The sequence below is a fragment of the Salmo salar genome, chromosome ssa04, assembly GCF_905237065.1.
Source record: "Salmo salar chromosome ssa04, Ssal_v3.1, whole genome shotgun sequence".
Taxonomy (NCBI): Eukaryota; Metazoa; Chordata; class Actinopteri; order Salmoniformes; family Salmonidae; genus Salmo; species Salmo salar.
In genome coordinates this window covers 38,454,344-38,478,286 of record NC_059445.1, presented here as the reverse complement: position 1 = coordinate 38,478,286, position 23,943 = coordinate 38,454,344, and the positions used below count along the sequence as shown (strand labels likewise).

General features: G+C 43.5%; 1 protein-coding gene across 1 annotated transcript; it reads left to right on the top strand.

Moving 5' to 3' along the window:
- The first annotated feature begins 947 nt into the window (after positions 1–947).
- LOC106602954 (H(+)/Cl(-) exchange transporter 5) lies at positions 948–20,413 on the top strand. The gene is made up of 13 exons (XM_014196009.2): positions 948–1,210; positions 1,631–1,765; positions 1,926–2,074; positions 13,369–13,468; positions 13,583–13,770; positions 13,859–13,981; positions 14,080–14,286; positions 14,731–14,811; positions 14,960–15,502; positions 15,653–15,839; positions 16,001–16,399; positions 17,056–17,272; positions 18,136–20,413. The coding sequence occupies exons 2-13, from the start codon at positions 1,639–1,641 to the stop codon at positions 18,224–18,226; spliced, it is 2,412 nt and encodes an 803-aa protein (XP_014051484.2). The 5' UTR covers positions 948–1,210; positions 1,631–1,638; the 3' UTR covers positions 18,227–20,413.
- Positions 20,414–23,943: the final 3,530 nt, after the last annotated feature.

Genomic DNA, 23,943 nt, shown 5'->3' with positions numbered 1-23,943 from the left:
AGAGGATGTAATTCATGACCCGTGCTGTGACATGTTTGGGTGTTTTGTCATACAAACACTAATAAATAACACAATCATTTTGGGAAGTTTTTAGGTCTCCGTGCACAGACTTTTATATCAGGCTTGATCAAAATCAAATTTTATTGGTCGTCTACATATTTTGCAGATGTTAATGCGGGTGCAGCGAAATGCTTATGTTTCTAGCCCCAACAGTGCAGTAATACCTTACAATACACACAAATCCTTAAAATGTAAATCAATAAATATAACAAGCATGTCAGAGTCTGGAACAGAAACACATTCAGGGGGCCGGCTAGTGGTGACTCAATTTCAAGTCTGATGGCCTGGTGACAGAAGCTGTTTTTCAGTCTCTTGGTCCAAGCTTTGATTCAACTGTACTGACTCATACCCCAGACTAATTCTGTAGACCAGCCTACATGTCAATTGACTAAATTTCGCTACACTCGCATTAACATCTGCTAACCATGTGTATGTGACCAATAACATTTTATTTGAATTGGCTATCTACCATCTTGCATTCCAGTCATTGATTGTCGTGAAAGTACTGAACTGGTGAAGGTGATTTACTTATATTGTTTTCACTTTATCATTTCTCCAAATATGGGTGCAGAGATGCCAAGGAAAGGTCACTAGGCTACATATGCACTGTGGACAACGTCTGATTTTATTCAACTGAGGGTACACTAGGATTGTAACTCTCACCATTGTCTGTTCTGGGTTTATTTTCAAAAAAAAAACAAGGAGGTTGTTGGTTTTGAGGAGTCATTGGACTTTCTACAATACATGCTTGAAGAAATAGTGCTCGATTTCAATAATAAACATATACCCAAATACTTAATGCTGTTAACTTTGTCATCTGCAGACATGCAAATATTCAGGTCTGTGTGTGACGCCCAGGGAATCATCATTGGCAATGAGTTTGGGGACTGGACTAGGCATAATGTGATCCTTGTTTGCTGTACTGGTGGGTTCAATAGTCAATTAAAATCTACTCTATTTCCATGGTGACTGGTTTCTAGTCAGAATCCTTGGGAAAATAAAGGAATAATCAATCGACGATAAACTGATCAGTATTAGCATCTGGGATCCGCTCTCAATGTCTGTCGTGGCAGGAAGTTGTTGGAATTCGGTTAAAATCCGATAGGATAAACAACAGAGCAGAGTTCTCTGTCGAAATCCATCCGACGAAGTAATAACGACTTTTTTATTTTATTAATATGTCAATAGTATGTGCTTGCACAGGAAGCTCTGTGCTTACTATTAAGGTGTATGAGTGTGTGGCTGATGCTATCGCGCTGGTTAACTTAGCTGTCCAACCACCTATCTAACGTTAGTTAGCTAACGACGTTAGATAAATAGCTAGCTAGGTGCCATGCCGGTTGGAGACAGACGGGTTGATGTCAGTCAGTATTTAGCTAGAAGCTAACCACAACAGCCAGTCGAACACAATACATTAAAACAGACGGAGCTAACTAGCCAACGTTAGCTAGCTCACGTCGTTAGGTCTCAGGGCTCCCAGATGTAGCTAGTTTAGCGAATGTAGTTAGGTGGAGGATTCCTTTGAACTCTGCTTTTGGACCCTGACCTTATTCTGTGTGTATTCCGTCAGGATTCTCGATGGATAACACCGGATATTGCAACGAGAGCAGCACAAGTGACGAGGACATGGTGGAGATAGCAGGGGCGACGTTAGACTTCTCTACCACAGAGGATGTACCACCCTTGGACCGAGACAAAGGTTCTGGTAAGGCCAAGGCCTGTCTGTGTTGTATTGATTTTATACACATCGTTTGTGCCAAAACAAGCATGGGTATTGCAAATGTGTTATTTTATTTTTATTATTTCACACCAGAATATGTGACACTCTTTTTAAATCCTCACGTCTCTCCTCCCTTCTCGTCCAGGGGATAACCCAGGTATGGAGGAGGTGAACGGGGTGCCTAAGCTGATGGACCTGCTGGATGATCCGGTGCCAGGGGTGGGCACCTATGAGGACTTTAACACCATAGACTGGGTGCGGGAGAAGTCCAAAGACCGCGACCGCCACAGAGAGGTGACCTACAACTATTTACTTCCTTGTTCTTTTAACTCTTAACTAGGGCTGTTGCGGTGACTGTATTACAGCCACACCGACGGTCACGAGTCATGAAGGCAGTCAAATTCCACGGTCATGGTAATTAGTCTTCTCCATGCTCTGATGCTGCTCATGGTCATTCATAGCATACCAAACTTGGTAATTCGTAGCCTAATTACCTGGTACTCAGCACTGTATTGTCCCTCTAATCACACTGACATCAATGCAAAAGTATTTGAAAATCTAATCAAACACTCCATGGGAGTCCATGAGCTCATGTTGCGCAACATTTCAAAAGACTATGCAATTAAGTGAGAAAAGTGAGAGTGATGGCCTCTACTAAAAAGAGGAGGATCAGCTTTCTATAGACTAGGCCTACTATATTTATTTCTCAACTTTCCTAATATTAAGAACTTTGCTAATATTTACTACAGGAGTATAGCCTACCTGGCTGACATAAAAATAAACCACGGGAAAAGCGTCCTCCATTCGCTATTTAAGTGCATAGATTACATTTTTTTCCGCTGCCCCTGTTACGAAGGAGGTGCATGATAATAGTCCATTCTAAATCAGAACAAATTTCACAAATTCTTTAATATATGTAAAGAATATAAAATCAAGAATAGTCTGATGGGTGATATTAGCCTATGACTTGTGAATGATATATTATCACTTGTGAATGAGGCCCAGCATAAGAAACAATGCCTTTTTTTGGCGAGTTTTTCGAATCATAGTCGCACACCTCATGTAGCCTAGCCCGTAGGCCTATATGTTTTAATAAGGTTTGTATCACAACTAAAGTGGCCAAATAACTTCTTAAAATTAAGCACATTAATCCGCTTTACAAGGGGTGTAGAGCCTAACTAGCAAATATATATATATATATTTTTTATTTCACCTTTATTTAACCAGGTAGACTATTTGAGAACAAGTTCTCATTTACAACTGCGACCTGGCCAAGAAAGCACAGCAGTTGGACACATACAACAACACAGAGTTACTCATGGAATAAACAAACATACAGGGAAAAACTATGTTTGCAAGGGACAGGAGGGGACAAGACAAAAACGCACGTCCGACTGCTACGCCATCTTGGATCAACATTGATAACATTGATAATCAACATATATAAGCAACGCGTGAGTTTCAAGTTTGGGGAAGATCATTTTCACCATAAAAATGCACCTTTATAATAAAAGCATTACATGCATAATTGCATTTGCGGTCACTTTTGATAATGGTGTTTTCCGCTAATGGAACGTTCGCACTTATAGCCTACTACCATATGCGCATTGCTACGCTTATAATGTAAAGAAATAGCCTAATAATTTATCAACATTTTAAGCTAAACGTTCTGATCTGATTCATTTGGGATCTATCGCATCCCACAACTGTCCCAGACTATGTTTGGAATATTTATTTCTCAACCTTTGTACTATGGGGGATAGTAGATTGACATAGGCTAGTGCTTTTGCTGTTCGTTAGGCCTACTCATCTTGTTGGCTGATAAAGTAAATGTTGACAGTTCTTCCAATATCTTCAATATGCATCTTGGAATTGGATAAGGACGCGTGCAGTTGCGTCCCCGACGTGTCTGTCTTCACTTGTAGCCTGTGAGAAAGACCCGATCATGTGATGGAGCGCACAGCACTCAGGAAGAAGGGCACTACGGCCACTGGCTGCGAACGGCATGGATTCTTTTAGGGTGAATTAAGGACACACAAAGTGGATGCTGCTGTGAAATTCTAGGCATTATCAAGTGCTTGTCAAATTGTGACTGATGTAGTGTGCAGCCTGCGCAAAAAAACAAAGCGGAGCTCATGCCTTTCAAGTGACTTTTTCAAATCATCATTAGTCGCATCTTGCCGTACAATGTATTCCAAATCCAAACATAGAACAACCAAAGTTACATTAATAACTCTAAATTAAGCATATAGGAATACCTATTTCTTAACGCTCAGCACAGACTAGCTGCATGTGCATACTCCCACAAATCGTTTGGAGAAAATATTCTTTCCATTTTATTCAGCTTTGTTCAATTGTATTCTTCATACTCTAGGTAAAAAGAGCCAGCATAATGAACAAAGTTAATAGATAATGCCAGTTTTGTTAATGTCCAAATAAAACCAGAAGGGGGCAGCAGACCTTCAGGGTGTGGATCTGCTATATATAGTGGGAGAGGGCTTCTGCATGGGGGATGTTTGTATAAAGACTTGAACATCCATAGTTATAAGTATATGATTACATTCAACTTGGACATCCTCAAGGGTCTTTAGCACATCAGTGGTGTCGGTATTGAGTGCTGGGGGGGAAGGAATCAACTTTTTAATGAAAAAAATAGACAAATTGGGATAGGGGTTCCGTGAGACTATCATTACCAGAGACTATAGGCCTCAGAGGAGGATCAGATAGTTTCTTGTGAATCTTAGGTAGGCCATAGTAAGCTGAACATACTGGGTAAGGGGTGATGAGGAAATCCCTCTCCTTTTCAGTGATCCAACCTTGGTCTAAAGCACTGTTATTAATGTATGCATCAATTTCACTCGTTAAAAAAATAGGTTGATCAGCTTTAATATTGCAGTTATATTGTGGCTTCTATCAATGTAATTGTCTGCATCATTTCCAAACACCCATTTATATATTTTTGTAAATATATATAACATTTAAAAATATATATATTTCCCCCTAACCCTAGCACCCCTCCCCTAATTGGAGTAAACTAATGGAAAGCAACACTTCATTCCAGCTTATGCATACTATATACAATTTATCAGCTTATCAATTGACTATGACTTCCCAAATCACCCAGCAGTGCTATTTTAAGAGTTAGCTCCAAGTAAATGCAATTTTTCAGCCCTTCCTGAACCTGTAACCAAAAACAAGCTACATATGGGGAGTACCAAAACAAGTAATCTAATGATTTTTTCTTTGCAGCAAAATCTGCAGAGCTGGGATGGTTGTATCCCCCATTTATATAACATTCTATTGGTTGCAAGAATTTTGTATAATAATTTAAAATGGAAAATAAGTTTTGAATCCAGCGTTGTTTTGTGTATCAGTTCATAAACCATGTGCCATGGAATCGTTACATCAAAAATCTCCCAACTATTTTGCGACCTGTAAATTGTTTGGTCCTTAACCTCTTAAATGTAATTTAAAAATGTAGATTTCCGCCAAAATAGACAAGTAACTGCCATTCATGTGTAATTACATGATTCTGACATGCCAAACCTTGGTATATTTGGAAAGAAAACATCTGGGAGATTATGAGGAAACAATCAGAAAATAGGAGTTACATAGTTCAGAATACACAAGATCGAGCACACACAAAATAACCGTTTAAATAAATATGTATTTTGAAAGTAATCTTTCATTGACAAGCTGTAAGTGAATTATTGCTTCCCAGAGCTGGAAACGCATCAGATGGCTTCCACAACATGTGAACAACAACAGAATAAAAATGGTATTGATAGACATACAGTTGAAGTCGGAAGTTTACATACACTTAGGTTGGAGTCATTAAAACTTGTTTTTCAACCACTCCACACATTTCTTGTTTACAAACTATAGTTTTGTTAAGTCGGGCATGACATCTACTTTGTGCATGACACAAATAAGCCATCTGATTTGATGAAAGATGGAGTTGAATTTGATGTTCTTCCCATAATTTCATTTAAAGAAGTCAAGTAGTTTTTTTTACTTCATAATTCTTAATATCATTGACCTTGGCTTAATACAGTTTATTTTTTATTTTTGTTGAGTTTAGTCACATAATTTGTCAATTTGCAGTAAGTCAGCCAGTCAGATATGCAGCCAGACTTATGAGCCACTCCTTTTGCCCCATCTCTTTTAGCCGTACAGTTTTTCAATTCCTCATCAATACATGGAGCCTTAACAGTTCTAACAGTCAGTTTCTTAACAGGTGCATGTTTAGCAATAATTAGAAGAAGCAATTTCATAAATTCATCAAGTGATGAACAAATATTTTTAACATCATGAAAGTGAGTCATGGCAAAATGTTTGTATGATCTCTTATACAAAAGCTGGGCCTAAAATAGTGTAACTTTGGCTTTCCTGGATATAGCCACTATATTGTGAACACTGGGTATGGATACAGCTTTGCAAACAAAGTATTAGTAAAAATGTTCTCAATACATGTGGATGATCTTGTTCCTGTAGTGTTTGTAAACACCCTGGTAGGTTGATTAATAACCTGAACCAGATAATAGGCACAGGTTACAGTGAGAAGCTTCCTCTTGAGTGGACAGCTTGATGAAAACCAGTCAATACTTTTTTTTAATTTCTCCTTTATTTAACCAGGTAGGCTAGTTGAGAACAAGATCTCATTTACAACTGCGACCTTGCCAAGGTAAAGCAAAGCAGTTCGACACATACAACAACAGTTACACATGGAAAAACAAACAGTCAATAATACAGTAGAGGGAAAAAGTATATATACAGTGTCTGCAAATGAGGTAAGATAAGGGAGGTAAGGCAATAAAATAGGCCATAGTGGCGAGGTAATTACGATCTAGCAATTAAACACTGGAGTGATAGATGTGCAAAAGATGAATGTGCAAGTAGGGATACTGGGGAGCAAAATTTAATAAATATGGTATGGGGATGAGGTAGTTGGATGGGTTATTTACAGATGGGTTATTTACAGATGGGCTATGTACAGGTGCAATGATCTGTGAGCTGCTCTGACAGCTGGTGCTTGAAGTTAGTGAGAGAGATAAGTCTCCAGCTTCAGTGATTTTTGCAGTTCGTTCCAGTCATTGGCAGCAGAGAACTGGAAGGAAAGGTGGCCAAAGGAGGAATTGGCTTTGGGGGTGACGAGTGAAATATACCTGCTGGAGCGCGTGCTGCGGGTGGGTGCTGCTATGGTAACCAGTGAGCTGAGATAAGGCGGGGCTTTACCTAGCAAAGACTTGTAGATGACCTGGAGCCAGTGGGTTTGGTGACGAGTATGAAGCGAGGGCCAGCCAATGAGAGCATACAGGTCGCAGTGGTGGGTAGTATATGGGGCATTGGTGACAAAACGGATGGCACTGTGATAAACTGCATCCAATTTGTGGAGTAGAGTGTTGGAGGCTATTTTGTAAATTACATCGCCGAAGTCGAGGATCGGTAGGATGGTCAGTTTTACGAGGGTATGTTTGGCAACATGAGTGAAGGATGCTTTGTTGCGAAATAGGAAGCCGAATCTAGATTTAATTTTGTATTGGAGATGCTTAATGTGGGTCTGGAAGGAGAGTTTACAGTCTAATCAGACACCTAGGTATTTGTAGTTGTCCACATATTCTAGGTCAGAACCGTCCAGATTAGTGATGCGGGCAGCGATCGGTTGAAGAGCATGCATTTAGTTTTAGTTGCATTTAAGAGCAGTTGGAGGCCACAGAAGGTGAGTTGTAGGCATTGAAGCTCGTCTGGAGGTTAGTTAGCACAGTGTCCAAAGAAGGGCCAGAAGTATACAGAATGGTGTCGTCTGCGTAGAGATGGATCAGAGAATCACCAGCAGCAAGAGCGACATCATTGATCTATACAGAGAAGAGTCGGACCGAGAATTGAGCCCTGTCTTGGACCTGAATTGAGCCACCCCCATAGACTGCCAGAGGTCCGGACAACAGGCCCTCCGATTTGACACACTGAACTCTATCAGAGAAGTAGTTGGTGAACCAGGCGAGGCCGTCATTTGAGAAACCAAGGCTGTTGAGTCTGCCGGTAAGAATGTGGTGATTGACAGAGTCGAAAGCCTTGGCCAGGTCGATGAATACGGCTGCACAGTATTGTCTCTTATCGATGGCAGTTATGGTATCGTTTAGGACCTTGAGCGCCGCTGAGGTGCACCTGTGACCAGCTCGGAAGCCAGATTGCATAGCGGAAAAGGTACGCTGGGATTCAAAATGGGCGGTGATCTGTTTTTTAACTTGGCTTTCGAAGACCTTAGAAAGGCAGGGTAGGATATAGGTCTGTAGCAGTTTGGGTCTAGAGTGTCTCCCCCTTTGAATAAGGTGATGACCGCGGCAGCTTTCCAATCTTTGGGGATCTCAGACGATGCGACAGAGAGGTTGAACAGGCTAGTAATAGGGGTTGCAACAATTTCGGCAGATCGTTTTAGAGGGGGTCCAGATTGTCTAGCCCGGCTGATTTGTAGGGGTCCAAATTTGGCAGCTCTTTTAGAACATCAGCTATCTGGATTTAGGTGAAGGAGAAATTGGGGAGGCTTGGGCGAGTTGCTGTGGGGGGTGCAGGGCAGTTGAAGCCAGGTGGAACGCATGGCCAGCTGTAGAAAAATGCTTATTGAAATTCTAAATTATTGTGGATTTATCAGTGGTGACAGTGTTTCCTAGCCTCAGTGCAGTGGGCAGCTGTGAGGTGTTCTTTATTCTCCATGGACTTTAGTGTCCCAGAACTTTTTGGAGTTTGTGCTACAGGATGCAAATTTCTGTTTGAAAAAGCTAGCCTTCGCTTTCCTAACTGCTTGTGTATATTGGTTCCTAACTTCCCTGAAAAGTTGCATATCACGGGAGCTATTTGATGCTAATGCAGTACGCCACAGGATGTTTTTGTGCTGGTCAAGGGCAGTCAGGTCTGGAGTGAACTAAGGGCTATATCTGTTCCTGATTCTACATTTTTTGAATGGGGCATGCTTATTTAAGATGGTGAGGAAGGCACTTTTAAAGAATAACCAGGCATCCTCTGCTGACATCAATATCCTTCCAGGATACCCGGGCCAGGTCGATTAGAAAGGCCTGCTCGCTGAAGTGTTTTAGAAAGCGTTTGACAGTGATGAGGGGTGGTCGTTTGGCCGCAGACCCATTACGGATGCAGGAATGGATGCAATATTCAGCTCCCCAAGAAAGTAGACCTCTCTGTTTACATCACATACACTATCAAGCATTTCACACACATTATTTAGATACTGACTGTTAGCACTTAGTGGTCTATAGCAACATCCCAAAATAAAATAATTTAATGTGCCAAGTGAACATGCAACCACAGTGTAACGGCCGTCGTATGAAGTAGACCAAGGCGCAGCGGGTTGAGTGCTCATTTTAACTTTATTAGAACACTGAGAAAACGAACAAAAACAACCTCCCACACTTCCCATTAAACACACCCCTATACATAGGACCTTCAATCAGAGGCAACGAGGAACAGCTGCCTCCAATTGAAGGCCAATCCCAATTAACTAAACATAGAACTAAACACCCTAGATCTAACATAGAAATACAGAACATAACCAAAAACCCCGGACTACTCTAAACAAACACCCCTCTACATAAACACATTTACCAACAAACCCCGAACCACATAAAACAAACACCCCCTGCCACGTCCTGACCAAACTATAATAACAATAACCCCTTTACTGGTCAGGACGTGACACACAGCACTTCAATAACACTTGACATAAGATCTTCTCTAAACAAGAAAAAGGGAGAAAGAAAAAAAATATATACATACATACATACATACATACATACATACATACATACATACATACATACGAAGTCAGAAGTTTACATACACTTAGGTTGGAGTCATTAATACTCGTTTTTCAACCACTCCACAAATTTATTTTTAACAAACTATATTTTGGCAAGTCGGTTAGGACATCTACTCTGTGCATGACACAAGTCATTTTTCCAACAGTTGTTTAGACAGATTATTTAACTTATAATTCACTGTATCACAATTCCAGTGTGTCAGAAGTTTACATACACTAAGTTGACTGTGCCTTTAAACAGCTTGGAAAATTCCAGAAAATGATGTCATGGCTTTAGAAACTTCTGATAATTTGTGTCAATTGGAGGTGTACCTGTGGATGTATTTCAAGGCCTACCTTCAAACTCAGTGCCTCTTTGCTTGACATCATGGGAAAATCAAAAGAAATCAGCCAAGACCTCAGATTATTTGTTTTTGACCTCTGCAAGTCTGGTTCATCCTTGGGAGCAATTTCCAAACGCCTGAAGGTACCACGTTCATCTGTACAAACAATAGTACGGAAGTATAAACACCATGGGACCACGCAGCCCTCATACCGCTCAGGAAGGAGACGCGTTGTGTCTCCTAGAGATGAACGTACTTTGGTGCGAAAAGTGCAAATCAATCCCAGAACAACAGCAAAGGACCTTGAGAAGATGCTGGAGGAAACCGGTACAAAAGTATCTATATCCACTGTAAAACGAGTCCTATATCGACATAACCTGAAAGGCCGCTCCGCAAGGAAGAAGCCACTGCTCCAAAATTGACATAAAAAAGCCAGACTACGGTTTACAACTGCACATGGGGACAAAGATTGTACTTTTTGGAGAAATGTCCTCTGGTCTGATGAAACAAAAATAGAACTGTTTGACCATAATGACCATCGTTATGTTTGGAGGAAAAAGGGGGAGGCTTGCAAGACGAAGATCACCATCCCAACCGTGAAGCACGGGGGTGCTTTGCTGCAGGAGGGACTGGTGCCCTTCACAAAATAGATGGCATCATGAGGAAGCAAAATTATGTGGATATATTGAAGCTACTTCTCAAGACATCAATCAGGAAGTTGAAGCTTGGTCGCAAATGGGTCTTCCAAATGGACAATGACCCCAATCATACTTCCAAAGTTGTGGCAAAATGGCTTAAGGACAACAAAGTCAAGGTAATGGAGTGGCCATCACAACGCCCTGACCTCAAACCCATAGAACATTTGTTGGCAGAACTGAAAATGCGTGTGCGAGCAAGGAAACCTGACTCAGTTACAGCAGCTCTGTCAGGAGGAATGGGCCGAAATTCACCCAACTTATTGTGGAAGGCTACCCGAAATGTTTGAACCAAGTTAAACAATTTAAAGGCAATGCTACCAAATACTAATTGAGTCTATTTAAACTTCTGACCCACTGGGAATGTGATGAAAGAAATTAAACATTCCCTGCTATTATTCTGACATTTCACATTCTTAATAAAGTGGTGATCCTAACTGACCTAAACAGGGAATTTTGACTCCGATTAAATGTCAGGAATTGTGAGAAACTGAGTTTAAATGTAATTGGCTAAGGTGTATGTAAACTTCCGACATCAACTGTATATACAGCAGCACCTCCCCCATAAGCATTTGTCTCTTCTATAGATGTTATATCCTTTTATTGCTACTGCTGTATCATGAAATTAATTATCTAACTGAGTCTCAGAAATGGCTATATATGAATTATCTGATTGTTTGTGATTTTTTTTTTAACCTTATTTCTAAAGCTACATATAGTAATATGGGCTATCTTCATCCATTTCCGTTGGTGGCTTATCGGAGATGGACATAATACAGAAAAAGCAAACAAAGCAAATTGATATAAGTGTGTGTGTGTGTGCTGCGGGGTTGAAGCTATGAACACGTAGGCTTGGCTCTCTCATCCCTTCCAGGCTTTTGGGACAATGAGCCTGTCATAGCAGATGTAAGTAATGTCCCCACTCGCTCTGGCAGCTTTCATGACTGGGATAAGTTCTTTCCTCTTCTGGCGCAGAGCTTCAGGATCATGTTCTTGGCTCTTTCTAGAACAGCTACCTTGTCCTTGAACCTCAGGAACTTGACCACTATTGGCCTGGGCCAGTGGTGGGTTTTCCAGTCCTGTGGGCATGCTCCACCTCAATCTTCCTGTGGTCCATCTTCAGATTCTCCGCGATCATTTTCCTCACTTTGTCCTCCGACTCCGTCCAGGTCTCATGTGGAGATTCTACAATTCCGTCCACAACAATGTCGTTCCGCCTTGATTTTCCCTTGCCATTCTCATGTTTAAACTCATCAAGCTGACCCTGGGAGAACTGCAAACTGTTCTTCAGGTCCTGAGCCTCTCTGGTCAGGTCATCTATTCTTTTATTAGTTGACTCCATCAGTATTTGGCCAAAAACTTGAAGCAATTTTCTTGTTGTTGTAACAACTGCTGGTAGAACTCCTTTCTGTTCATTTTAAATATCCTTCACCTGTGATAGACACCAGTATCCTCAGTGGTACTCCTGCTGGCTTTGGTCTTTGTCATGGTAGCAACGTAGGTTAAGCTGTCACTCCTCGCAGTTCCAGACAGGGCAGGTCACAGGGAAGATTGAACACAACAACAAACAGCAGGGATCTAGCCAGTCACAAGCCCAGGGAAATCCGCAGCCCCAGCAACAAATGGCTAACCGTGTTGCAGGCTGCTTTCAAGCCCTCAAGAAAACCATGCTAGCTTGATAGGCAGCTAGCTAGCAGCTGGGCTACTTTCTACGCCAAGCAGCTCCTCAGACCCGGCCTTTGTTCGGCAGGATCACTGGACAGATAGTAGCAGCAACTGATACCAACCGCGTTGCGGGAACCAAACTCAAAAGGTACTAGCTGTTCGAGTTCGGGTTCGAGTCCAGGCTCTGTCGCAGCCGGCCGCGACTGGGAGACCCAAGGGGCGGCTCACAATTAACCCAGCGTTGTCCGGGTTTGGGGAAGGTTTGGCCGACAGGAATGTCCTTGTCCCATCGCATACTAGCGACTCCTGTGGCGGGCTGGGCACAGTGCACGCTGACACGGTCGCCAGGTGCACGCACGGTGCTTCCTCCAACACATTGGTGTGGCTGGATTCCGGGTTAAGTGGGCATTGTGTCAAGAAGCAGTGCGGCTTGGTTGTGTTTCGGAGGACAAACTGCTCTCGATCATCGCCTCTCCCGAGGCCGTACGGGAGTTGCAGCGATGAGACAAGACTGTAACTACCAATTGGATACCACGAAATTGGGGAGCAAAAAGGGTTAAAAAAAATCACTCTGTAATAGCACTCTCTCACATTATCTCTCTCTGCTTTAGTCTTTGCAATGACAAGCAACATGAGCTCTAGAGAGCGTTTGTTCAAAATATTGTCCCGTCTCTGCATTAAATGACTGTCTTCTAAGACAAAAGCAGGGGGCCTTGTTCATTCTAAGCCCCCGAGGGATACTCCAATAGAATGCCATAACTGGCCAGTTTCTTTCTTTATTCTTCCACTTCTCTGTTTAATTTGTCAATGTCAATATTGGGTTCGATTGGCTCGGCGAGATCTTGGAAGAGTGAATGTGGTAGTATAATGCTCATCCGTATAAGAAAGAGTATCAGATCTTGCAGACGTCTTTGTGCGTATTTTGGCAAAAGTGCTCATTGTAAAATGCCTTTGTGGCGATAGGCGAGCTACGGGGGGGGGGGTGTCCTCCACGACCCGCCCTTAGTAGAAAAATTGAAAAAAGGGTATACCGAAACGCACTTCAGCCCAGCTGAATATTTCTGTCTTTCTCTGTAGATTACCAGTAAAAGCAGAGAATCCACGTGGGCGCTAGTGAAGAGTGTCAGCGATGCCTTCTCTGGATGGCTGCTCATGCTGCTGATTGGACTCATGTCAGGTCAGTCTAAATGGATACGGATGTTTATGATTAGACTTTTTCATTTGATCCCTTCTACTAAACCCCACACAGCAACGCCCTGGAAACCATTGATAGTGTTGTGATCTATTCCAGGTGCTTTGGCAGGTGGGATCGACATATCAGCCCACTGGATGACAGACCTCAAGGAAGGGGTTTGTTTGAATGGGTTCTGGTTCAACCATGAGCACTGTTGTTGGACCTCCAACGAGACTACCTTCCAGGAGAGGGATAAGTGTCCCCAGTGGAAAAGCTGGGCCGAGCTCATCATTGGCACGACAGAGGTGGGTTAAAATTGTACTACTTGAACCATTGTTTTTGTTTTACGTGATTTATTTTGGTCAGTCTTATTGTAAAATTTCTCTCCGCAAGGGTCCCTTTGCGTACATTATGAACTACCTAATGTACGTGTGCTGGGCTCTACTATTCTCCTTCCTGGCTGTGACACTGGTCAGGGCCTTCGCCCCCTATGCCTGTGGCTCTGGAATCCCGGAGGTACGACTACTTTATGCCTCTTGCCTTATTTGATATGTCTTTTGAAAGAGGACAAATGACATGGTTAATTTACCCATGCTATTTATTTTCTGCACCAGATCAAAACCATATTGAGTGGGTTCATCATCCGAGGGTACCTGGGGAAGTGGACCCTGATAATCAAGACCATCACCCTGGTCCTGGCTGTGTCATCAGGGCTCAGCCTGGGGAAGGAGGGGCCCCTGGTCCACGTGGCCTGCTGCTGTGGCAACATCCTATGCCACCTGTTCACCAAGTACCGTAAGAACGAGGCCAAGCGCAGAGAGGTGAGGAACAATAGCAGTGGGCTATTCACAAACAGCTACATGTTTTATATGGTGTAGGAACACTGATGTTGTTTTGCATTGACGCCGTGTCAAAGGAATTTGAGAGCGCCTCAAGTCAGACTCAGCACGGGAAACCCCCATGAAAGTATAAATAGCCTATAGATGGTCTCGTGGGTTTACGATTTCAATAAACATATACCCCACGGTGATGCTTGTTCTCCCCTGCCACAGCGAGCTACGACTGGCAGTGCAGTGCCAACAATTATCGTTCTCAATTCTGTAAACACTGCGCCTGAGATGTAATTTCCAACACAGAGATATTTGGCATTGATTCACAGCATTATATGAGCTGTTATTCAGCTTTGTTGCTGTGCTGTGCTGTGTTATAAAGGCTTAGTGTAAGGCCACACTGATCACCACCTTCTCCTTGGTTGTTTGTGTCAGGTTCTGTCTGCTGCTGCTGCCGTTGGTGTGTCTGTGGCTTTCGGTGCTCCTATAGGAGGAGTGCTCTTCAGTCTGGAAGAGGTGAGAAGCGCCTTGGCTTCTTCTTAAATCTATGTGCTTTCTGATTCAAGTTGAACTACTCTTAAAGTTAAATTGAACATTCAATTCAAATGTTGACATTTTGACTATGGTCACTGTGTAACTGTCCTTCTTCTCATGGCCCTGTCAGGTGAGCTACTACTTCCCTCTGAAGACCCTGTGGCGGTCGTTCTTCGCGGCCCTGGTGGCAGCCTTCACCCTGCGCTCCATCAACCCGTTTGGCAACAGCCGCCTGGTGCTGTTCTACGTGGAGTTCCACACCCCCTGGCATCTCCTGGAGCTCGTACCCTTCGTCCTCCTTGGCATCTTCGGCGGCATCTGGGGCGCCTTCTTCATCCGAGCCAACATCGCGTGGTGCCGGCGGCGTAAGACCACGTGGCTGGGCCACTACCCGGTCCTGGAGGTTCTGGTTGTCACCGCGGTCACGGCGGTGGTGGCTTTCCCTAACAGCTACACCCGCACCAGCACCAGCGAGCTCATCTCGGAGCTCTTCAACGACTGTGGCCTGCTGGACTCCTCCAAGCTGTGCAACTATGACAACGCCAACGTCACCAAGAGCAGCAACGAGCTGCCGGACCGTCCGGCTGGAGATGACGTCTACACGGCCATGTGGCAGCTGTCCCTGGCCCTCGTCTTTAAGATGCTCATCACCGTGGTTACCTTCGGCATGAAGGTACGAGAGGACCTCGTTCCTTCTACCGTAGCCTGTCTGTATGGCACATCTGTCCAGAGATGTCACCGCTTACTTGTATGATTTCAATGCGAGAGCTCTTCCATGGGATTTGAGTATTTTATATAAATCATGTCTTTCCTGTTCCTCCAGGTTCCTTCTGGGCTGTTCATTCCTAGTATGGCGGTGGGGGCGATTGCAGGCAGGCTGCTGGGTATAGGCATGGAGCAGCTGGCCTACTACCACCATGACTGGGCGATCTTCAGGGGCTGGTGTTCTCCTGGTGCTGACTGCATCACCCCAGGCCTCTACGCCATGGTGGGGGCTGCTGCTTGCTTAGGTAAGGGCTACAAGAGTGCTGTATGTTGGCACCTTGCATGTCTAAGAGTGTTTTCTTCACTTGGTTTTGTCTTTACTCTGAACTCCTTTGTTCCTGGTTAAATGTCAACATTAGTCATAGCCTTGAGACTTCTGCCTCCAGCCCTCTCTCTGTGCCCACAGGTGGGGTGACCCGCATGACCGTATCCCTGGTGGTCATCATGTTCGAGCTGACCGGAGGGCTGGAGTACATCGTGCCCCTGATGGCCGCGGCCATGACCAGCAAGTGGGTGGCGGATGCCATCGGGCGCGAGGGCATCTACGAGGCTCACATCCGCCTCAACGGTTACCCCTTCCTGGAGGCCAAGGAGGAGTTCAGTCATAAAACCCTGGCCATGGACGTGATGCGGCCGCGTCGCAGTGACCCGCCGCTCTCCGTACTGACCCAGGACGGCATGACGGTAGAGGACGTGGAGACCATGATCACAGAGACCACCTACAGTGGTTTCCCCGTGGTGGTCTCTCATGAGTCCCAGCGCCTGGTGGGCTTCGTGCTGCGCAGGGACCTCACCATCTCCATAGGTATGGATGATGGGTCATCGCCCTGTGTCGTGCTAGGTGCTGGCTTTTGACCAACATGTTCATTGTCATCATAGCTGAGTGTGGTTACATGGACACAATAAGTACGATTTCCCTAATTGTCTTGTTTACATGGACACGTTCTAAAATCAGGCGACCTAGTGGCACTCTGATCAATGCAGAAAATCGCCAAATCAAAATAAACTTTTGTTTCCACAGCAGCCATGTTATTTTTGGAACTAATATTTGAGTCGGGACATATAAAGTTTGTATGTTAAAACAATTTCTAAGATGCATACATTCAGTTGTTCTGAACTCAACTTCAGTCGCGCTAGAGAGGGAGGCTCGCTCGGCTGGTGCTAACACATCCGTATTTCAGACATACCGCTGGAACGCTGATTAAGGTCTTCACATGTCCTACTAATTCTAAAGATTTCTCAAATGCTTACTTCGATTTTTGACATTACGCCGATTTTTAAGATAAGCGGAGTAAGGTGTTAACGTGACTAGTGTAATCTGCCTACTGCCGTAATCAGTTTAATATCGAATTATTACTAATTATTATGTAGACGTACTCAATGTCATTAGCAGTGTGTTTAACACCTTTTTGGTCTATTTACCTCTGCCACTCCTCTGTAAAACCCTCTCTCTCCCCTCAGATAATGCCAGGCAGCGTCAGGATGGGATTGTGTGCACCTCGAGGATCTTCTTCACAGAGTACACGCCCCCTCAGCCCCCCAGCAGCCCCCCTCCTCTAAAGCTTCGGGGCATCATGGACCTTAGTCCCTTCACTGTCACAGACCACACCGCCATGGACATTGTGGTGGACATCTTCAGGAAGCTGGGCCTGCGCCAGTGCCTCATCACACACAATGGGTAAAGCTCCTGCTACTGAGAACTAGCTATGTAGCTAGGAACCACTACTTCTATACACTACCGTTCAAAAGTTTGGGCTCACTTAGAAATGTCCTTGTTTTTTAAAGAAAAGCTCTTTTTTTTTTTTGTACATTAAAATAACATCAAATTGATCAGAAAAACAGTGCAGACATTGTTAATGTTGTAAATGACTATTGTAGCTGGAAACGGCTGATTTTTTTAATGGAATATCTACATAGGCGTACAGAGGCCCATTATCAGCAACCATCACTCCTGTGTTCCAATGGCACGTTGTGTTAGCTAATCCAAGTTTATCATTTTAAAAGGCTAATTGATCATTAGAAAACCCTTTTTGCAATTATGTTAGCACAGCTGAAAACTGTTCTGATTAAAGAAGAAATAAAACTGGCCTTCTTTAGACTAGTTGAGTATCTGGAGCGTCAGCATTTGTGGGTTCGATTACAGGCTCAAAATGGCCAGAAACAAATAACTTTCTTCTGAAACTCGTCAGTCTATTCTTGTTCTGAGAAATGAAGGCTATTCCATGTGAGAAATTGCCAAGAAACTGAAGACCTCGTACAACGCTATGTACTACTCATTACCCATTATGCTGATAATGGGCCTCTGTACGCCTATGTAGATATTCCATTAAAAATCAGCCGTTTCCAGCTACAATAGTCATTTACAACATTAACAATGTCTACACTGGCCCCAGACTTTTGAACTGTAGTGTACATTCATGAGTAGAACTGAACAGAAACCCCAAGACAGACAAACAAAGTGACAGAACTTACTTATGTAAAAGAGTTTGTATATGGTAAGAAGTCCAGACCTCTGACGTTTTGTCCCTGTCTATCTTGCAGTCGGTTGCTGGGGATTATCACAAAGAAGGACATTCTGAAGCACGTGGCCCAGATAGCCAACCGGGACCCAGACTCGATCCTCTTCAACTGATGCTTCAGTACCAGCTGCAGCACCTTTGGCCAGACACCACTGTGGAACCACAGCTTTTACCCAGGCCCGTCTCCAGGCCAACTCCATTGCACTATGTTTATGTCTAACTAGTGGATTCCCTCACACTTTTGAATGCATTGCAGTGACAACTGACCGCTTCATTAGAACTATAGAGACAGAGAATTCATTGCACTTCAACAGCAAGCTGGCTTTCCAGGATTGACCCAAACGATGAACTGGATTTAGGGAAAAGTCTATGGCTTATTAAATGACCGTCGGTAACTGGGAGAACCTTTTTTTTCCTTGGCCGTATAGGCAGGAGTGGTCTTCCTCGTCAGTTGTTCAGGTATAGCATGTGTCTCTAGAGCTACCAAGGATCCTAAAGGAGTCGAGACCGTCTGGAATCTTAAGGTATAAGCCAAACCACTGCCATTTTGAAAACTTAATCCCCATACAATAACTAAGCTAGGAGTGGAAATAATCAGCTTCAACCTATCAAAATCACAGTTGAAATTGTGAAGTCATTGTCTGCCTGAAATGTTTATGCCAGTGTTGAAATGTTGAAGTCTTTTTTCCCTGGTGTTATAGCTAAACACTTTAGCTCGAAAGAAATGTTTCTTTCTTTGGTAATGGGTTGTGGTTTTGACACAGACCAGGAGATGTTTTCTTCGTACAGACACACTGTTATTACAGACTAAAAGAACCTTCCCCTGGAACATGCATGCTGTGGTAATCCTCTTTGACCACAGGGAGGCACTGCTGTGCACTAACCAGCTGTGGCTTAGTCACAATACTCAGTCTCTCCAGAATTCTGCCATCGTTTCTTTTTTGCAAAATCAATTTAGCATATTACGCGATGGCTTGCACATTTGACCAATCACCGCACAATTTCCACATAAAACAGTCCAATTGTTGCGTTAAACTGACCCATCACCGCAGTACAAACAGTGAATTTCAGCCAATCACTGCACACTTACCGCGTAATATGGTTCAATCAAGCCACACATCAACAAAATGCTTCCCTCATCAGCACATGCAAAATGTCAGAATTGCCACAGCAAAATCAAGGTTTTTGTCCTGCAAATATCACCAAAAATCCCGGCGCAATCCAGGAGGGACTGACTACTAAACTTTATCAACTGATCTGTAACACTCAAGTGCAATCATGAAAATATGTATTACTCATTTTGAATATGCACCTCTATATTTCTGAGCTTCATGACCTTTTCAGTGAATAGTATTTATTGCATCCATATACTTGCATCACAAGTATAAGATCACTTTATCCAGCACACTGCACACTATCATCAGTCAGTGATGATCAGTCTTAATAGGCAGTCTGAGGTCATGGACAGGACCAGTGTTGGTGTATTATGGGATGATCGAGAGAGGAAGAGGTCTCCAGTATGTCACATCTCATATCATCTTCCTGTTATCTCCTCGTCTGTCCATGGTCTGGGAGGGGCGAACACGTTCAGTGTTCTTGTTGCTCTCACTTCCTTCTCGCTAAGACAAGGACAGGCCAGTTCTCTCTAGATCTGCCAGCCGACACTAGTGAAGAACTCTGGATCTCTTCTCCCTCTTAACTCATTCTCTTACTGTCTCACGAGACCCTCATGTCTTACAACGTCAAAGTCCACACTAAGAATGAGCGTACTGGAGTGTAGCATGCTCTCTTAAACATGAACTAAGCTGAGGAACCTCCCTGTGAGGAATGCTCAAATCTCACTTTTACCTTGAGCAGGTTGATGGTGGCCATTCTTAAGCTAGGTTTATGGATTCCTTGACACCCTGTTTTATCCATAAGTGTGTCTCCATTAATGTATTACTTTTACAACGTAGTTCATTTTAACTGTGGTCTCATATTTAATTTTAATGCACTTTATTTACAAATAATGTACTTATCAGGTTTTCTTTTGGGGGGGGGTGTAGCTAGAGTTACATTATTAAACTGTGTCTGTTTGTATTAGCATTTATGCTATCTGCAATGGTTTTGTATCACTACCATCTGCAGTGGTTTTGTATCACGACCATCTGCAGTGGTTTCGTATCACTACCATCTGCAGTGGTTTCGTATCACTACCATCTCATGTAAAGGTGCAACTGAGATTCAAAATGTGAAAGCTGAATAATTTATTCCCCCTGTCATTTCAACTTTGCTATGAATTAAAACAATGTTAACTTTCACATGAATAGATACGTGCTCTTTGTGTCCAGTTTCTCACCAAGTACAGTACATGAGTTTGGAGTCATTCTCACTCCCAACATCATCATCCTATTAAGTCCATCCCTGAGGGTCGAACCAGAGTATGACTCACTGCTCTGTGTGAATGGCCTGGGTGGCCTTCCATGCCTGTCATGAGAAAGTCAAGGTGTCTTGACAGTAAATCTTTATTGTTTCAACCAATAGTCAAATACACAGTCCAAAAAAAGTCACCGTTTTTTTTGACATTGCAAACATTTGATGTCAACACATTTTAGGACATGGGTCGACGTAGCGCTTAACAGGAAGTTCAAAGTTGGCTCAGACTATACTTATTAGTGTTCTACTGTCCAGCTCGGGATTCTTTGTATGATAAAGAATAGTACAGCTATCTGGTTAACCGCGGTAATCTGTAATACCTCCACCCACAGTAAAGAACAAGCAAAAGTTGTTACTGAACCCCCCCACACAGTAATTACTGCAGTTAATTTCTAAGCAGAAGAAATAGCCGAATTCTCAGTATAATGAAGGTCTCCCAAGAGGGCCATTACCAAAATCCCTTGGAGCCTTACTGACACCCCTTAAAAAAGGTTTTGTACAAATTAGAAGATAATGGCAGGATCAACAAGAACTTAATTGTTCCTTGTTTTTACCCCTCAAGAGCCCATTGTTTGTTTCTTATCCATAATTAACTAGAGTTATGAAACCACATCCACCACAAAAGCTTGTAATGATGTTGTTAGTAGGTACATTCAACACTAAAAGAACCCTCCTGGTGCATGAGTTTTTGTTTATCAGAAAAGAAGATTGGTTCCTTATGGACACCAGGGCTTTAGTTGTCTTTGGTAGCTGGTAGTGCTGTATATTTTTTTATTTCACCTTTATTTAACCAGGTAGGCAAGTTCTCATTTACAATTGCGACCTGGCCAAGATAAAGCAAAGCAGTTCGACAACATACAACAACACAGAGTTACACATGGAGTAAAACAAACATAGTCAATAATACAGAAGAAAAATAAGTCTATATACAATGTGAGCAAATGAGGTGAGATAAGGGAGGTAAAGGCAAAAAAGGCTGTGGTGGCAAAGTAAATACAATATAGCAAGTAAAACACCGGAATGGTAGATTTGTAGTAGAGGAAAGTGCAAAGTAGAAATAAATAATGGGGTGCAAAGGAGCTAAATAAATAAATACAGTAGGGGAAGAGGTAGTTGTTTGGGCTAAATTATAGATGGGCTATGTACAGGTGCAGTGACCTGTGAGCTGCTCTGACAGCTGGTGCTTAAAGCTAGTGAGGGACATAAGTGTTTCCAGTTTCAGAGATTTTTGTAGTTCGTTCCAGTCATTGGCAGCAGAGAACTGGAAGGAGAGACGGCCAAAGGAGGAATTGGCTTTAGGGGTGACCAGAGAGATATACCTGCTGGAGCGCTTGCTACAGGTGGGTGCTGTTATGGTGACCAGTGAGCGGAGATAAGGGGGGACTTTACCTAGCAGGGTCTTGTAGATGACCTGGAGCCAGTGGGTTTGGCGACGATTATGAAGCGAAGGCCAGCCAACGAGAGCGTACAGGTCGCAGTGGTGGGTAGTATATGGGGCTTTGGTGACAAAACGGATGGCACTGTGATAGACTGTATCCAGTTTGTTGAGTAGGGTATTGGAGGCTATTTTGTAAATGACATCGCCGAAGTCGAGGATCGGTAGGATGGTCAGTTTTACGAGGGTATGTTTGGCAGCATGAGTGAAGGATGCTTTGTTGCGAAATAGGAAGCCAATTCTAGATTTAACTTTGGATTGGAGATGTTTGATGTGAGTCTGGAAGGAGAGTTTACAGTCTAACCAGACACCTAGGTATTTGTAGTTGTCCACATATTCTAGGTCAGAACCGTCCAGAGTAGTGATGCTGGACAGGCGGGCAGGTGCAGGCAGCGATCGGTTGAAGAGCATGCACTTAGTTTTACTTGTATTTAGGAGCAGTTGGAGGCCACGGAAGGAGAGTTGTATGGCATTGAAGCTCGTCTGGAGGGTTGTTAACACAGTGTCCAAAGAAGGGCCAGAAGTATACAGAATGGTGTCGTCTGCGTAGAGGTGGATCAGAGACTCACCAGCAGCAAGAGCGACATCATTGATGTATACAGAGAAAAGAGTTGGCCCAAGAATTGAACCCTGTGGCACCCCCATAGAGACTGCCAGAGGTCCGGACAACAGGCCCTCCGATTTGACACACTGAACTCTATCAGAGAAGTAGTTGGTGAACCAGGCGATGCAATAATTTGAGAAACCAAGGCTATTGAGTCTGCCGATGAGAATGTGGTGATTGACAGAGTCGAAAGCTTTGGCCAGGTCAATGAATACGGCAGCACAGTATTGTTTCTTATCGATGGCGGTTACGATATCGTTTAGGACCTTGAGCGTGGCTGAGGTGCACCCATGACCAGCTCTGAAACCAGATTGCAAAGCGGAGAAGGTGCGGTGGGATTCGAAATGGTCGGTAATCTGTTTGTTGACTTGGCTTTCGAAGACCTTAGATATAGATCTGTAGCAATTAGGGTCAAGAGTGTCCCCTCCTTTGAAGAGGGGGATGACAGCAGCTGCTTTCCAATCTGGGAATCTCAGACGACACGAAAGAGAGGTTGAACAGGCTAGTAATAGGTGTTGCAATAATTTCGGCAGATAATTTTAGAAAGAAAGGGTCCAGATTGTCTAGCCCGGCTGATTTGTAGGGGTCCAGATTTTGCAGCTCTTTCAGAACATCAGCTGAATGGATTTGGGAGAAGGAGAAATGGGGAAGGCTTGGGCGAGTAGCTGTGGGGGGTGCAGTGCTGTTGACTGCAGTAGGGGTAGCCAGGTGGAAAGCATGGCCAGCCGTAGAAAAATGTTTATTGAAATTCTCAATTATAGTGGGTTTATCGGTGGTGACAGAGTTTCCTATCCTCAGTGCAGTGGGCAGTTGGGAGGAGGTGTTCTTATTCTCCATGGACTTTACAATGTCCCAGAACTTTTTAGAATTTTTTTGAATATCTCTACATTACAGTATGTGGGGAGAATTCACACATTCCTTTGTCTTTCTAATGGCCTCTTCCCTCAGTGCTGGTAAATACTTAGTGATTGTGCTACAGTACCAAAGTGTGATGCCAATTAGCCCACACCAGTCCATTCTAATGTAGAGTCGTTGATGCCAATTAGCCCACACCACTCCATTCTAATGTAGAGTCGTTGATGCCAATTAGCCCACACCACTCCATTCTAATGTAGAGTCGTTGATGCCAAATAGCCCACACCATTCCATTCTAATGTAGAGTCGTTGATGCCAAATAGCCCACACCACTCCATTCTAATATAGAGTCGTTGATGCCAATTAGCCCACACCACTCCATTCTAATGTAGAGTCGTTGATGCCAAGCCCACACCACTCCATTCTAATGTAGAGTCGTTGATGCCAATGAGCCCACACCACTCCATTCTAATGTAGAGTCGTTGATGCCAATTAGCCCACACCATTCCATTCTAATGTAG